At 37.3% G+C, this 17,823-nt stretch overlaps 1 protein-coding gene and 1 non-coding gene across 2 annotated transcripts; one reads left to right on the top strand and one right to left on the bottom strand.

Annotated features, from left to right (window-relative positions):
- Positions 1–3,050: 3,050 nt before the first annotated feature.
- Positions 3,051–3,121, top strand: TRNAG-GCC. The gene has a single exon. It is a non-coding gene; the product is annotated as a tRNA-Gly (tRNA).
- A 426-nt stretch (positions 3,122–3,547) lies between these two features.
- Positions 3,548–6,234, bottom strand: LOC112189885. The gene is made up of 2 exons (XM_024329263.2): positions 5,792–6,234; positions 3,548–5,262 (listed from the first exon to the last, which is right to left on the bottom strand). Exons 1-2 carry the CDS (start codon positions 6,089–6,091, stop codon positions 3,940–3,942), a joined length of 1,623 nt encoding a protein of 540 aa, XP_024185031.1. The 5' UTR covers positions 6,092–6,234; the 3' UTR covers positions 3,548–3,939.
- Positions 6,235–17,823: the final 11,589 nt, after the last annotated feature.

Here is a 17,823-nt window from a genome sequence, read left to right as displayed (position 1 = left end):
TTGTTAGTCTCTGGTAGTATTTTTTCAATCTTGCGAATAGATTTTGTTTTGCGTGGTAGTAGTTTTTGGTGTTGCTGTGAGTAGCTTTTAGTAATGGTTAAAGTAGTTTTTGGTGTTGGTGAGAGTATATTTTTTGATATTGGTGAAAGTAGTTTTTGTTGTTGGTGACAGTAGTTTTTGTTTCTGGTGACAGTAGTTTTTGTTGCTGGTGGGAATAGCTTTTAGTGTTGCTGAGAGTAGTTTTGTTGCTGGTGACAGTAACTTTTATTTTTTATGACAGTAGTTGTTGTGACCTCGTCGGAGAACTCATCAGAGTAGCTTTTGTTGTTGGTGACAATAATATTTGTTGTTGGTGAAAGTAGTTTTTAGTGTTGGTGACAAACTGACAATAGCTTTTGTGACCTCACATAAGATTGCCGGAAATTTCATCAGAGTAGCTTTTGTTGCTGGTGACAGTAGCTTTTGTGGCCTCGCCGGAGGTTGCCGGAAATCTCATTAGAGTAGCTTTTGTTGCTAGCCACAGTAGCTTTTGTTGTTAGTGACAGTAGATTTTGTGGTCGCGGGAGTTCGCCGGAAGTTGGCCGGAGACCTGCCGGAGGTTGGCTAGAGACCCGCGTTGAGGTTGACCGGAGACTCGCCGGAGGTTGACCGAAGACCGCCGGAAGTTGGCCGGAGACCCCGCCGGAGAAGAGAGAGAGAGAATGATTGTTGACTTTGTACTCTAGTGGCATTTATGTAAATATGTTGGTTTTTAATATCCAAAATATAACACAATTTTTAATCTAGTGGCCTTATGAGGGAAAAAAACCAGTTGGTGACCTTATGGCTAAAAAAACATTTAAAGATGCACTTATATGTAATTAACCCATGATTTTGAGCCCAAAAGTGACCTTATGTGTACAAAATAATTTAGGTAGCCTTATGACTAATATAATTCTCAAAGTGACACTTCCTTGTAATTTTCTAATAAGATAATTGATTTTATTCTCTAATACTCAACCTTAATTTTTTTTTGAATTATTTTGCTCTCGCCTCTTTTATTACATAGAGAAAGAGGGTAGAAGAGAAAGAAGTCATTGGAGACTTCATTAGAAACTTCGTCAGAGGACAACGGACTTTATCGAAAACCTCGCTAGAGGTTGCCGGATTTTGCCTGAAATCTCGCCGGTATCGTTACTTGCAACACTTTAATGGATGGCCTCAAAAAGAATGGACACTCATAAAAGGTTTTTGGTGTCTTAGATATGATGAAAAACATGTAAGTTACTTCTTGATGCTCATTTGTAATTGAATTCAAGATCATATGCTAAGATGAGAAAATTGTAATTTTTTATTTTAGAGTGAGAGGTTCTTCAAGTAGTAGCAGAGCTAACCTTTATCTCATCTCCATCTCAAAGTAGTAGCAACCTTCAATATTGTCTCAATCTTCAAGCAATAGCAGAATTGGATAAGTCCGAGTGCAGTAGCAGAATTGGACGAGTACGAGTGCAGTAGCAGAGCTAAACGAGTGTCCGATTTTTTTTTTTGTGGTGGTCTATTATGGGTTCTCTCTCTTTATGAAAGGAAGCGCCAAATACGGCTGCCCCTAAGCCTTAACCATTGATGAAACCGCAGAATAAATGGGAGAGACATTAAGCCTAAACCTCAAATTACAATAAGAAGCGTTAAGAGAGCATCCTGAGATAATAACAGGAGTCTCAACTAAAGTTATGGGTTCTCTCTCTTTATTTGAACAAAAACGAGCTTGAATTAAAGAAAATAATTAATATTTAGTATCCATTTTTGATGGTTATAATTTTAAATATATTATTGACATATGATAACAAAATAACAACTTTTTTCAAGTAAATCATAATTTGTGTTTGGTCCAAACTCTAGGTTACTTGACCTAGTGGTAATAGGGTTAAATTAGAATTATTTAAATTCCTATTCAATGTACTATTACTTTCCTTGTATGATTGAGATTCTATACATTGGAATCCTCTATATAAAGAGGCCCCTACTATCAATGAGAATACACAGTGATTTTCTCTCAATTCTCATTTCCCTAAAATACGTTATCAGCACGAAGCCCTAACCCAAAAACTTAATAACCAAACCCTAAATATTCCTGCCCGGTTTGCCACCTTCCAATCAGCCTTTTTAGAGTCAAATTCAAGGAATCGGAAGAAGGACGTCTCGGTCAATGCCATCTGAGGAAGAAAAAAGTGGGAGAGCCGGCCACGTGCTTGGTCAGAAGAAAAGAAAGAGAAAAGAGAAGAAGAAAAGAAAGGGCGCGGGCCCCAGAAGAAGAAACAGAAAGAAGAAAAAAAGGAAGGCGCGGGCCCCAGCAGGAAGAAAAAGAAGAAGACAGAGAAAGAAGAAAAGAAAGGAAGGCGCGGGCCCAGCAGAAGAAGAAAAGAAATGAGGGTGCAGGCCCCATCAGAAGAAGAAAAAGAAGAAGAAAGAGAAAGAAGAAAAGAAATTAGGGCACGGTGCCCGCAGAAGAAGAAGAAGGAAAAGAAAAGAGAGTGCCCCACAGCCCACTTGCCATCAGAAGACCCACTGACCTACAGTTTCTGCCACGTCAGCAAGATCGCCACGTCAGCAACACAGCCACATCATCCTGACATGTCAACACCAGTGCCACGTCAGCGATAGTCAACGGTCAACCTCTGGTCAACAACTTTTCCGGCCACGTTTCCGGTGACTTTTCAGGCGACATTTTTCCTGTCAAGATTTCCGACAATTTTTCAAGGTAAACTTTTCTAAACGTTCCCATTTTTTGAAGTTTTTGTTACTTTCCTCTTGTTTTTTCAAGGACTTCCAACATCCTTTCTTCTACCCTCATTTCTTTATCATAGGAGATACCAAATTAAGCCGAACTATGGGGGTTCGTGATCACTCCAAGCTTGGAGCTTGTAGAGTTCTCCAAACTTAGAGTTCTCCTAAACGATCGACCGCAAACATCATTGTTTCGATCTAATCCAACCCCTCTTGGAATCGAATTTCTTGGAAGCAACTACGCTCGGAAATTCCTAATTTCTTGGAAGTCACTCATTTATTATCCAGCACCAGTGGTCTAGTGGTAGAATAGTACCCTGCCATGGTACAAACCTGGGTTCGATCCCCAGCTGGTGCATATATTTTTTTGTGAACCATATTTTTGAATTTTTTTTCTTTTTTCTTTTTCTGAACAGTGTACACCTTGCAGATTTTTATGTCTTTTCCTTTTTTGTCTAAAGAATAAAGATAGATCTTGAAAGTACAAGGTATTACATTCCCAGGACCATGGAACTCTTGAATTTGAAGACCCTCCCTCCCTCCCTCTCATGCCTTGCAACTTGGAAGTTGCAAGCTAAGAAATTCAACCCTCCCTCCCTCCCTCTCATGCCTTGCAACTTGGAAGTTGCAAGCTAAGCTTATTTAGATGATATGGACTCTGTTGCTACAGTTAGGAAGTTCAGAATTAGACCTGCTGTTAGGACTTTTAGTTAGTTTGTTTCTTTTGTTCTGGCCTATAAGGCCTCTCGTAATCTAAAATAAAAGGCATTACATCCCAGTATCCACTCGCTTTTGCAATTATCAAGAGTCTTTCAAGACTTCTATATTCATTGAATTCACCTATTTAGCTTTACATGCAAATAATTCTCAATTCACAGTAGTTTACAATAACAGACAACTTTACAGGATACTAAATGCATACATTTAGCTTAATTGAGCTCCTCTTTCTTTCTGTGGCAAGTAAATGTCAAGTGAGCAGATAATGATACAAATGACTATGAATCGAGCAGGGACTTCAATAAGCTTCTTTAGTCAAATTCATTTCTCAATGCTAAAAGCCTAAAAGCAGTCACACCTAAACCTTACCAACCTTCATAGTTTTCCCAGTCCCTTGAGGCTGCTTCTTTTGCGAGTAAATGACTCATTGACTCATTCATGGACAATGGTATTTGAAGTTCATACCTCTGCCAAATCCGACAAAGATTTCTGATCTTTAACTTCTATCACGGAATGCAAACGTGAACCCTCAGGAATCCCCAATGGAGGATTAGCACACGAAGAATTGTTAACTGTAAACAGCTCCCACTCTTTAATTCCACAGTTCTCCAAAGCGGAAACTAATCTGCTCCTATGCACATCATTTGGGTATGCCCCATCTGGACTGACAAGCACAGCGCCAGTATAAGATTGTCCAGCAACTCTTGCAGCACCAGAGTAGTAAAACAAACCCCAACTAAGATCATCAGCTACATCCACGATTGTCCATGACTCATTTGAAACAACCCCATTGTCCAAGACACTGAATTGGAATGTCCCTGGGACTTTGTTTCTCTTGACACGATACTTCCGCCTCCTCCAAACCATCTTCCCCTCCAGTGTTTTCACCTGAAAAACTGGCTCATACCAAAATGAACCTTTTGCCTTGCCCCTGTAAAATAGTTGGTACTGGCAAGGGAATTGATCATATGCTGGGTTCTGCCCTGCCACGACACGCCAACTCCAATCCAAACTTCCCAACCAACCAACAAAAAGATCTTCAGCAGTTTCGTGGCACAAGTCCTTTCCTCGAAATTTAACCATGGGTGGCACATATGGTTTGTCAGAGATCTTTGCATCCAAATCAAGACAATTGTGCTTCTGCAGCACACAGAGAGAAAACGCTTCTAGAACTGGACTCTCATACGAAGCAATGCACCGATAGTTACACACTTGATCCACTGGACTGCACTCATTCAAGCATTGAAGCGCTTTCCTACAATTGGGATCCAGAAGGCAGTTCAGTATCTGAGGTCCACAGTTCTTCACCATGCAGCTCAGAGTAGAAAGACCTTTTGATCTCAGATTCTGCAGGATTGGCACCGGTCTTATATACCCATTGATTATAACCAACAAACAAAACCTTATATCATCAGAATTATGCCGCTCCCACGCCTGTGACACAGTCTGTACCACTTTCATTGATTCACTGCTTTTCTTTGATTCGGCAGTGTCAAACATTTTGCCAAAGATATCTCCTTTGCCTGCACCGTGAATATAAGATCCTCCTAACTTGTTTTGCAAATTGGGAGATGAGTCAAAACAGATTATGTTTTGAATATTCCCACTATTAGCTTGAATCCACTTGACGGATTCTTGATTCGTAACAGCAACGATTACCAAAATATCAGCACGTTGTAATTCCACCCGGAAACTCACCACATTTTGATCATTAGATTGGAAGATATCATCCGTAAATACAACCATCTCAAACCCTTCATCTACCCATTTCAGTCGTTTCACCTGTTCAAAGACAATGTATCACAAAAATTGACACGAAAAACCCATGCCTTTGAGAGAATCGTTAACCAAGCACTAGACGCTACAAATCTAAAAGCACAAGGTAAGCTCACTAACATTAAAATGGAGGTCCTTCAGTTCTATAAACAGGCAAAAATGGTCATACAAAGGCACAAGCTAAACTGAAAATTTAAACCAAGACCTACAACACTGAATGAGGCAGGCCATTTCTTATGTTTTCTCATACAGGTTTGTCTCAGCTGTAAAACATCACTATGCACCTCATCCCCTCAAGCTCACCATCATTTTCTAAAGTAAAGACTCAATGTTATACCTCAAATTACACACAAACTCCAATAACATCTATTTACCCAGCAACAATTTTACTCTATGGACACGGTAACAACAACACCTCTGGAAACAAAAGCATCTCTGGTAACAAAAGATTACTACCCTTTTTACAATTCATGTTCATATGAGAATTCAATACAAGTTTTCACTAAAGTTGCAAACTTTTTTGGGTTTTACTTACGGTGTGAAGCATGACGTCTTCCCAAGGTGTAGCCTTGAGAGGGCTGACGCTACCTTTGCCGACAAGGGCTACTATTCTCACCGGCTTTGACTCCAATTGCGTCACCGGCTCCGTCACAGCACCCGCCTTAGCCGCCAATATGGTGGTTGGGATACGACGAGTGGTTTTCCCGACGGAGAATGGGGAATGAGGTCCTCCTCTGTGAAGTCGAAGAAAAGCGGCGGCAGAGGCGGCGACACGGCGGTGGTTGAATGAAAATCGGGTTGTGGGTTTGTGAAGAAGGGGAGCTTCCAGAGCCATGACGTGCCCGCTCTCTGCTCACTCGGTGTTTCTCTTATGTCTAACAAATTTATTGGTATTATGATGGATGAGAATCTTATGTGTTTTTTGGAAGATAAGAATTTTCATATCGATTGCAGGAATCTCTCTACTATTTTAGGCTTTTAGCGACATTATTTTCACCATAAGATAATTGATTTTATTCTCTAATACTCAATTAAGTTATGTTTTGTTTTTTTGTTATTTTGCTCTCTCTCCCCTTTTATCACATAGAGAAAGAGGGTGGAAGAGAAAGAAGTTATCGGAGACTTCACTAGAAACCTTGTCGGAAGACAGCAGACTTTATCGAAAACCTTACTAGAGGTCGCTGGATTTTGCCAGAAATCTCACCGGTATTGTTACTTACAACACTTTACTGGATGGCCTAAAAAAGAAGGGACACTTATATAAACGGTTTTTGGTGTCTTAGATATGATGAAAAACATGCAAGTTACTTCTTGATGCTCGTTTGTAATTGAAATCAAGATCATATGCTAAGATGAGAAAATTGTAATTTTTTATTTTAGAGTGAGAGGTTCTTCAAGTAGTAGCAGAGCTAACCTTTATCCCATCTCCATCTCAAAGCAGTAGCAAAGCTAACATTCAATATTGTGTCAATCTTCAAGCAGTAGCAGAATTGGATAAGTACCAATGCAATAGCAGAATTAGACGAGTATGAGAGTAGTAGAAGAGCTGAACGTGTGTCTGATTTCTTTTTTGGTGGTTTGATGTGGATTCTCTCTCTTTATTTGAACAAAAAGGAACTTGAATTAAAGAAAATAATTAATATTTAGTATCCATTTCTGATTGTTATAATTTTAAAGGGAGAATTCCATAAATAGTCACTCAACTATGACTCATTCGACACTTTGGTCACTGAAGTTTCAAATATATCACTTTGGTCACTCAACTATTACACTGTCAATCACTTAAGTCACTCAAAGAGTGTTTTTTATAATTTTTTTTAATGAAAAAAATTAACAAAGTGACTTAAGTGATTGACAGTGTAATAGTTGAGTGACCAAAGTGATATATTTGAAACTTCAGTGACCAAAGTAGGCCTCATCATATGGCCCTTGGGCCCTAAGCCCACCCGGCCCGTAGGGCCGAAGCCCGGCCCGGCCCTTCCATTAGGGCGGGCCGGCCCGACCCTTTTTTATTTAGGGTAGGGTATGGGTCACACAAATAAAGCCCGGCCCTACCCTACGGCCCGGCCCGATTGAGCCCGTAAGGGCTAGGCCCGGCCCGGCCCTTAAAGCCCGGCCCTAACCCGGCCCTAAAATTTATATTTTATTTTTGTTATTTTCTATTACATGTGTTATATGTATAAAAGTAATAAAACTATGGAAGTGTAGAAAATTATTTCAATCTACCATATTAGGAAATGAGTCTTTTAAATTGAGCCATATTTTGAGAAGAAAAAAATAATTTTTTTTAAAGAATTAACCGTTAATTCGGCAAAAACGCCGCCGTTTTAATATAATCTTATGGATATTTTAATATTTACCAATAATTACTGTTAACTAATTAACTGTAATAATTACAAAGCTATTATTTCAAATTGGACAATATATTCATGTAATACCAATTTTGAAATAAATCAAGTAATCAACATAACTAAAAATAATCAATTGGTCGAGTTGAAACTTTTTTACCAATGTAATGTTAACTTCTTAATGAGCAAAATGGGGGACGAAATGGAATTTTTTAAAATGAACCGTTGGATGTTGTTTGCATATGAATATATGTTAGTGGTAGAAATTTCAACAATTTCCACATTCGGTTGGACCTCGATCTACCCGGTCAACTCAATACCCTAAATAGAACATAAAACAAATATGTTCTTAACCAGTCCTTGGCAATTCACTTTTTTCGATCTTTCAGCTCCCACACTCTCATGGGTAGGGGGTCTACTTATGGATGTCAAAATTCCGTAACGTTTGTCCGCGCATGGTGCCGCTCCCCTTAGGGATGTTTGCTTGTGCAAAGCGTTGACCGCTCCATTAGGTGCCTTATTCACTGCGGATCGGCCTAATTTCTTTACACAATACCTATCACTATTGTATAAACATATAAGAATTTTCAGATTGATCGATTTTCATTTCAAAATTTTTGGATCGCACATAATCCTTATATGTCTTGTAATGTAGTATAACTAGTTTATTAGGCTTGTTACCCTCCATGAGCAAAATGAGAGATGAAATGGAATTTTTTTAAATGAACCGCTGGATGTTGTTTTCATATGAATATATGTTAGTGGTAGAAATTTCAACAATTTCCGCATTCGGTTGGACCTGGATCTACCCGGTCAACTCAATACCCTAAATAGAACATAAAACAAATATGCTCTTAACCGGTCCTTGGCAATTCACTTTTTTCGATCTTTCAGCTCCCACACTCTCATGGGTAGGGGGTCTACTTATGGATGTCAAAATTCCGCAACGTTTGTCCACGCATGGTGCCGTTCCCCTTAGGGAAATTTGCTTGTGCAAAGCGTTGACCGCTCCGTTAGGTGCCTTATTCACTGCGGATCGGCCTAATTTCTTTACACAATACCTATCACTATTGTATAAACATATAAGAATTTTCCGATTGATCGATTTTCATTTCAAAATTTTTGGATCGCACATAATCCTTATATGTCTTGTAATGTAGTATAACTAGTTTATTAGGCTTGTTACCCTCCATGAGCAAAATGGGGACGAAATGGAATTTTTTAAAATGAACCGCTGGATGTTGTTTTCATATGAATATATGTTAGTGGTAGAAATTTTAACAATTTCCGCATTCGGTTGGATCTCGATCTACCCGGTCAACTCAATACCCTTAATAGAACATAAAACAAATATGCTCTTAACCGGTCCTTGGCAATTTACTTTTTTCGATCTTTCAGCTCCCACACTCTCATGGGTAGGGGGTCTACTTATGGATGTCAAAATTCGGCAACGTTTGTCCGCGCATGGTGCCGCTCCCCTTAGGAAAGTTTGCTTGTGCAAAGCGTTGACCGCTACGTTGGACGCCTTATTCACGGCGGATCGGCCTGATTTCTTTACACAATACCTATCAATGTTGTATAAACATATGAGAATTTTCATATTGGTCGATTTTCATTTCAAAATTTTTGGATCTCACATAATCCTTATATGCCTTGTAATGTAGTATAACTAGTTTATTAGGCTTGTTACCCTCCATGAGCAAAATGGGGGACGAAATGGAATTTTTTAAAATGAACCGCTGGATGTTGTTTTCATATGAATATATGTTAGTGGTAGAAATTTCAGCAATTTCCGCCTTCGGTTGGACCTCGATCTACCCGGTCAACTCAATACCCTAAATAGAACATAAAACAAATATGCTCTTAATCGGTCCTTGGCAATTCATTTTTTTCGATCTTTCAGCTCCCACACTCTCATGGGTAGGGGGTCTACTTACGGATGTCAAAATTCCGCAACGTTTGTCCGCGCATGGTGCCTCTCTCCTTAGGGAAGTTTGCTTGTGCAAAGCGTTGACCGCTACTTTGGACGCCTTATTCACGGCGGATCGGCCTAATTTCTTTATACAATACCTATCACTATTGTATAAACATATAAGAATTTTCAGATTGGTCGATTTTCATTTCAAAATTTTTGGATCGCACATAATCCTTATATGCCTTGTAATGTAGTATAACTAGTTTATTAGGCTTGTTACCCTCCATGAGCATTGTCAGATTGGTCAATTTCCATTTCGAAATTTTTGGCCCGCCCGAATAAGCCATATATTTTTTTCTATTTTTTAATTACGTTTCTCTTTTTTCTATAATATGCAATTTATCTCTTTCTTTGTAATTGATTTCATAAGTTTTGTTTTCTTTAATTTCTATTTTCTTTGTTAGACAACAATTAATATTGGGAGATTTATATAGATAGTTAATTGAATATAACCACCTTAAGTAAGATTAATAAATGTTATAAGTTACAAGTATTACATTAATATAAAATATGTTCAATAAAAAACAATGAGTCTTTTATCACCAATATATACCATTAAGCCATATTTTGAGAAGAAAAAAATATTGTTTTTTTTTTTGTTAAACAAAATAAGGCCCTTTTTGGCCCATTTCAGCCCTATTTGGCCCTATTTGAGGGCCGACCCGACCCAGCCCTTTCGGCCCTAACGGATCGGGCTTTTCGGGCGGGTAAGGGTTAGCATATTTAAGCCCTGGCCCGACCCTACCCGGCCCTAAATTTTGTTGACTTTGACTAGGCCCGGCCCTGCCCGACCCTAAGCCCTAAAATTTAGGGTAGGGCCGGCCCTAGCCCGGCCCATGATGACCCCTAGACCAAAGTGTCGAATGAGTCATAGTTGAGTGCTATTTGTGAAATTTTTCCAATTTTAAATGTGTTATTAACATATGATACAAAATAACAATTTGTCATTATGTGCAAAAGTTTGTCCTTATGAGCATGATTTGAAATTTAATGGATGTAACAGTAAAATGATCAATTGTCAAGGATTTTTATTTAGTTTGCTAAAACCTTTACAAGATAATATGATCAAATTAGAAAATAAACAGAAAATTATAAAAAGAAAAGATAATGATGAAAGGGTGATAGAACAATTTATATATTAATTCTCACAGCAGGAAAAAATGAAAAGGAAGAACTTCGTGTTATTCTCGGCAGTTCTGGCACACCAATAAGCAGTTGTAGGACCAAGTGATGTAAAGAAAACAAAAACAATACATCAAAAGAACACAAAAGACAATAGCCACAGTATATAAATTTCATAGTGGGTCATTATGATTACCATTGTTTAGAGGTTCAATGTATTGTCCAGCAGCCATCTCTTCTGTTCTTCAGTAGCAAAAACCCAGCAACAGCTTGACAACCACAAACGTCCCTTGTCTGCACTCTGCACAGCAACTCCAAAAGCCACGAACTCCAAAAGCTTGCTAACTCCAGAAACTTCAATGCACCAACACAGAACCAGAAACAAATGAGAAGAACAAGTCTTCTATGTTATACTACTCTAAGCTTTCAGAATGGGACTGAACTAAATGCTAAAACAGGTAGCTAACACAGGGACTTAATCTGCTATATATAGGGGCCAATATCAATCTTGTGCTCATCCCATAAGGAGTCCAAGATTTCCTAAAGATTTCATCTGCAGATACTTGATGTTTATCATGTATATATCCTTAATGTTAATCAGGTTCATTAGCAGATAAGTCTCCTACTTCAAATGAGACATAATTTCAAATTGATAACAGAATAAAGTTTTAGATATGTATTTCTGTTAATTAGTTTCTCATTAAATCAAAACTATTATCTGAATACTTTTAGATAATGACAAGTTCAAAATATTTTCCAACATTTCTCCCACTTGAACTGACATTATCTTTATGCATAGCATTTGAACCATAATGAGAAAGTAATCAACCAATGAAGTGTGCACTGAAATACAAGAACAAACTCATAACTTATCCAGCTTGGTCGATGTACAGAACTAATGCAGAATCTAGAACTGATTTTGATCAACATGATCAAGTCAGTTAAAGACCACCAACACAAATTGATGTACATCACATAAGCTTAAAATGATAAACAGAAGAGCAATTGGAAAAATAATATGTCTACCTGTAAGGTTCCTTGCTCATAGTCCAACATAATGATTTCGACAACTCAAAATCTCATTAGCAAGCACTGAAAATTAGTGAATCTGTTGCTTGCTTCCTTAACCTGAAAAGATTCACTTGATAATACACAGACATAATAATTTCAATATTTCCAGTGAATCAAAATGGTACCATAAATAAAACTGTAACTGGAAAATTGAATTTTATTAATAAATTACACAATGAAATTTACAAATAAGCTGAGGAATGAAAAAACAGTTCAAATAGAGCTCATTACAAAAATTCGAATTCTAAAAATGAGAGGTGACTCCCACTGAGCTCAAGAATCTAATTGTGATAAAATTCCCAGATTCTTAATGTGCTTTTGAAAACTTGCAACTGGTAAGGCTTTAGTGAATGGATCAGCTAGCTGAGCTTCTGTATTAATATTCAAAACTTCAATGTCACCAAGGTCTACCCTTTGTCTCACACTGTAGTATTTGAGATCAATGTGTTTAGAATTATTTGATCTTTTACTATCCTTCACAAAGAAAACAGCAGCTTCATTATCACAGAACACTTTGAGTGCCCCTAAAACTATAGTTTTGAGAACTTTAGTTTGCATCAAAAAATTCTTAATCCATAAACCCTCACAAACCCCTTCATAAACAGCTATGAATTCTGCTTGCATTGTGGAGGTGGCGATCAGTTTTTGTTTCATGGTTTTCCATGCCACAGCACCTCCAGCAAGCATAAAAACATATCCACAGGTGGATTTCATAGAGCTGGGATAGTTACCTGCAAAGTCTGAATCAGTGTAACCATGTAATTCTAGGTTTTGCACTCTCTTATAAACTAACATGTGAGCTTTTGTTCTCTGCAAATACCTAAGGACTTTCTTTCCTACAACCCAATGTTGATGACTGGGATTAGACTGAAATATGGATAGGATGCCTACTGCAAAAGATAGATCAGGTCTAGTACAGACCTGAGCATACATTAAGCTACCAATAATTCTAGCATATGGTCTGCTTTCCATGTCACCACTCTTCCCCCCATTTTTAGAATTTTTAGAAAATTTATCTCCTTTAGACATAGGGACTTCACCAGAAGCACAAGATTCCATGCCAAATCTTTTCAAAACTTTACAGATGTAAGAATTTTGAGATAAGCCTAAAAGACCTTGTTTTCTGTCCCTCTTTATTTTAATTCCCAAGACATAAAATGCTTCACCTAGATCTTTCATATCAAAATTGTTAGACAGAAAAGCTTTAGTGTCTTTCAACAATTTCATATTAGTACTAGCTAACAGAATATCATCTACATACAGTATGAGAAAAATAAAATCATTCCCAGCTGTCTTTAGGTATACACACTCATCTACAATGTTTTCTGTAAAACCAAAACATGAAATTACTGAATCAAACTTCTTGTACCATTGTCTCGAAGCTTGCTTAAGTCCATAGATTGATTTCTTGAGTCTGCATACATGATTTTCTTTTCTGGTTTTCACAAATCCTTCAGGTTGTTTCATATAGATCGTTTCTTCTAATTCTCCATTCAGGAATACAGTTTTTACATCCATTTGATGTAGCTCCATATCAAAATGTGCTACTAGGACCATTATGATTCTGAATGAGTCTTTAGTGGAGACTGGAGAGAAAGTTTCTGTATAATCTATTCCTTCCTTTTGTGTGAAACCTTTAGCTACAAGCCTAGCTTTATGTCTTTCAATGTTTCCATTTTTATCTCTTTTAGTCTTGAACACCCACTTACAACCTATAGCTTTGTGTTTTGGATCTGGATTGACCAACTCCCACACTGAATTTTGACTCATGGAATCTAACTCAGCTTCCATAGCCAACTGCCACTGTTCTGAATTTAGACTTTCAACAGCTTGCTTGTAGGTTGTCGGATCATTATCCTCTGCAAGAATATCATCAGTTTCTTGTAGATACACAAAATAATCACTGTTTTCATCATAAGTAGGTTTTCTTTGTCTTTGAGATTTTTTAATTTGGGGTTCAGGTACAGCATTTTGCTGTAAATCTGGATTTTGGTCTAAATCCATGTCTTGGGGTAATTATGCTATTTGTTCAGCTACAGTTATGTTTTGTGGTACTTCAGTTACCGGAATAGGTGTGTTTTGATCTAAAACTGTAGTTTCCGTGAATTCAGTAGTTGTAGTTTGGTTCTGCATTAAAGGTCGATATTGTACTAAGGTTTCATCACTTGTGATTTCTTCAAAATCTGAAGAAAGATCTTCAAAAATTGAGTTACACACTACTTCATCTAGGAATTTTGCTTGATTTGTTTCAAAAATTCTAGGAATGTGATGAGCTGCATAAAATCTAAAACCTTTAGACTTTTCACAATATCCATCGAAGTTACAACTAACTGTTTTTGACTCAAGTTTCTGTGTTAATGCACTTGGCATTTTTGCCTCAGTTTTGCATCCCCACACATGGCAGTGATGCAAGCTTGGCTGCCTACCACACCAAGTCTCAAATGGTGTCTTTTCTACAGCTTTACTTGGTGCTCTATTGCAAATATAATTTGCAGTCTTTAAGGCTTCACCCCATAAAAATTTAGGCAAACCACTAGTGCACATCATACTCCTAACCATATTTAGAAATGTTCTATTCTTTCTTTCTGCTACTCCATTTTGTTGAGGGTTATATGGAGTGGTATACTGGGCCTTAATGCCTTGTTCCTGAAGGTATAATGCAAAAGGTCCCTTTTGCTGGCCTGCCTCAGTGTATTTTCCATAAAATTCTCCTCCCCTATCAGATCTCACAATCTTTATTTTTGTTTCTTGCTGTAGTTCAACTTCAGTTTTAAAAATTTTAAAAGCTTGAAGTGCTTGTGATTTTTCTGATAGTAAGTAAACATAGCAATATCTAGAACAATCATCTGTAAAGGTAATGAAATAGGAATTTCCACAGATAGTCTTATGCTTAAAACTTCCACAGATGTCAGTGTGTATGATTTCCAAGAGTTTTTGACTTCTTACTGCAGTTTTCTTACTTAAGTTAGTCATCTTACCCTTGTAACATTCTATACAATCTGACATATCACTAAAATCTAGTTCAGGTAGAGTTTTATTCTTTATCAGTGTTTTGAGTCTATCTTTTGAAATATGCCCTAATCTTCTATGCCACAGATATGCAGATTTATCATTAAAGATGGTTCTTTTAACACCAATAATAGTGTTATTGCTTAATGTGTTTTCACTATTTTCAATCAACATGATTTCTTGTTTAGCTATAGAATAGTTTAACTGCAAATAATCATGCATAAAAACTCCACATCCAAGAAAATCTGAACCTTGAAAAATCTTTATTCCATCAAAATCAATCATAAGTCTGCAACCAAATTTTACTAGCAAGGAAACTGAAAGCAAATTTCTCTTAAGAGAAGGAATAAAATAAACACTATCTAAAATAAGAAACTTTCCTAAACCCAAATCTAACTTCAAAGTACCAATGGCCTTGACGGCAACCTTCATGCCATTGCCAACATGCACTGAATCTTCATGCTTCCTTGGAGCTCTCCTCCTTGTTAAACCCTGCAAGGAATTGGTTATATGAATTGGTGAGCCTGAATCCAACCAATATGTATGTGGTTTAACATTAATGAAGTTTATTTCCAAAGAAAACACTGAACTATGTAAAGCAGAATTATTTAAAACAGAATTAGAATCAATTAAGTAGTTCTTACCCTTTTTGATCATCCACTTTTTGAAGCCTTCACACTGCTTCTTCATGTGCCCAGTTTTCTTGCAAAAATAGCACTTAATCTTTAGTAGTTTTGCAGCAGCAGTCTTCTCAGTGGGTACCTTAGCAACGGTCTTTTTGGGTTTGAACTTGTTCTGATTCTTTCCCTTGCCTTTTCCCATCAGATTCACAGTAGTGGTGGGTGCACTTTCCTTCCTCATCCTATCCTGTTCATCAACACAAATGGAAATGAGCTCATTAGCATCCCATTTCTCCTTGAGAGCATTGTAGGTGGTGCTCAGATTACTGTAAGTATTGGGGAGAGAATCTAGGGCTACATGAACGACTTGGGCATCATTGACACCCATGTCCAGATCTCCGAGTTTGTTGTTGATGTCAATCAACTCCATAATGTGGGTTCTGACACTCCCCACTCCACTGAATTTGAGATCATTGAACCTTTTGGACAGTCTTGCAGCTTCAGCCTTGCCACTTTCCCTGAATTTTTGAGCTATGGCCTCCAGAAAATCCACTGCATGTTCTGCCTCCTCAATACAGCCTCTAACGGTGTCAGAAAGGGTGGTCCTGATGACATTCTTGGCCATTTTGTTAGCCCTGTGCCACTCTTTATAAGCCTTTTTGTCCTCTTCAGTGCTTTCTTCATCCAGCTCATAGGGCTATTCTTCAGTGAGACACAGATCCATGTTCTGATTCATTGCCAAATAGAACTCGACTTGGTTCTTCCGCTTCTTGTAATTCCAACCAGTCAAAAGTTGAATCTGTCCTAAGGTGACAACCTCAGTTCCTGAAGTAAAGCATAAAACATAAGTGTAAGTCCATATTTTGTGTATTATTTATACTGCATAAATTATGTGTTTGAATCATCAAAACTGAAATAAAATAGATGACAAAAAAACAACTGAAACAATCCCATATTCTGAAGATATACCAGATAACACCTTTGTGGCATAAAATCTGATAACTAAATTTTCTATATCATTATTCCATGTTCAACAATTTTACATATATATTGAAAACAGTCAACATCTTTGGATAGAGAAAAGTTTCAACATATCAGAAAATAAAATCATAGAACATGCATAATACTGCTACTGTATTTAAATCTACATATGTGAACATTCCTTTGGGAGCCAAAATATAAGCAATTTAATAACAGTAGCACAGTTTTGATCTTGTTAGGCTGAAAATTTTCTAGAACCAACAGTGAAGGTTACTTTGTGCAACAGAATCAATATAATCTCCAGAAAATCAGAAGACCATAAGTTAAACTTAAGTTCTACTGCAAAGATATTAACAAGACTGCAACTTTAAAATTGGGAGACATTTATACTTAATTCTTGTCAAAATTTACAGCAGCATAAATAGGTAATCATCATATATAAATTATTTCGAAATTTTTTGATGAAATACAAACACACCTGAGTCTCTCCATCATCAGCTGCAGAAAATATTAGCAGAAGCAAAAATTGAAAGAGATCTATAGACTCATGATTAATTGCAGCCCCGAAAGAGAAGAAAAACACCATTTTGCTGTTATGAAACATATAGATAACCAAAAAAAATTTCTGAATGCCCTTTTATTCTTATCTCGGGCAGGACCCGAAGCTTTATTGACTGTAGACCAGCTATGCAAGGCGTGAAACAGTACTGAAGTCTATTTTAAATGATGCACAGACTAGTACTTTAACTACTTTAATCATGAAGCGTGCATAATGTTCAGTGGCTAGCACACGTTCTATTATAATTATAAGACATATAGGCATCAAGAATTCTTTAATTAAGCAATAGACTAGTACTGCAACCAACTAGTGAGCCTTTAGATAACGTATAAAAACTGCATATAGAGATAAAAGTAGAAAAAGGTTTTGTGTCCTTACTAAAGCCATGTGCTCTGATACCAATTTGTAGGACCAAGTGATGTAAAGAAAACAAAAACAATACATCAAAAGAACACAAAAGACAATAGCCACAGTATATAAATTTCATAGTGGGTCATTATGATTACCATTGTTTAGAGGTTCAATGTATTGTCCAGCAGCCATCTCTTCTGTTCTTCAGTAGCAAAAACCCAGCAGCAGCTTGACAACCACAAACGTCCCTTGTCTGCACTCTGCACAGCAACTCCAAAAGCCACGAACTCCAAAAGCTTGCTAACTCCAGAAACTTCAATGCACCAACACAGAACCAAAAACAAATGAGAAGAACAAGTCTTCTATGTTATACTACTCTAAGCTTTCAGAATGGGACTGAACTAAATGCTAAAACGTGTAGTTAACACAGGGACTTAATCTGCTATATATAGGGGCCAGTATCAATCTTGTGCTCATCCCATAAGGAGTCCAAGATTTCCTAAAGATTTCATCTGCAGATACTTGATGTTT

The sequence above is a fragment of the Rosa chinensis genome, chromosome 2 (assembly GCF_002994745.2).
Source record: "Rosa chinensis cultivar Old Blush chromosome 2, RchiOBHm-V2, whole genome shotgun sequence".
Classification (NCBI taxonomy): Eukaryota; Viridiplantae; Streptophyta; class Magnoliopsida; order Rosales; family Rosaceae; genus Rosa; species Rosa chinensis.
This window is presented reverse-complemented; position numbering and strand designations above follow the sequence as displayed.

Excerpts from the sequence above, each read along its gene's own strand:
- LOC112189885 (XM_024329263.2), bottom strand. The coding sequence starts at position 6,091 with ATGGCTCTGGAAGCTCCCCTTCTTCACAAACCCACAACCCGATTTTCA. Across the intron at positions 5,263-5,791 it reads AAGACGTCATGCTTCACACC|GTGAAACGACTGAAATGGGT; the intron begins GTAAGTAAAACC and ends GTCTTTGAACAG.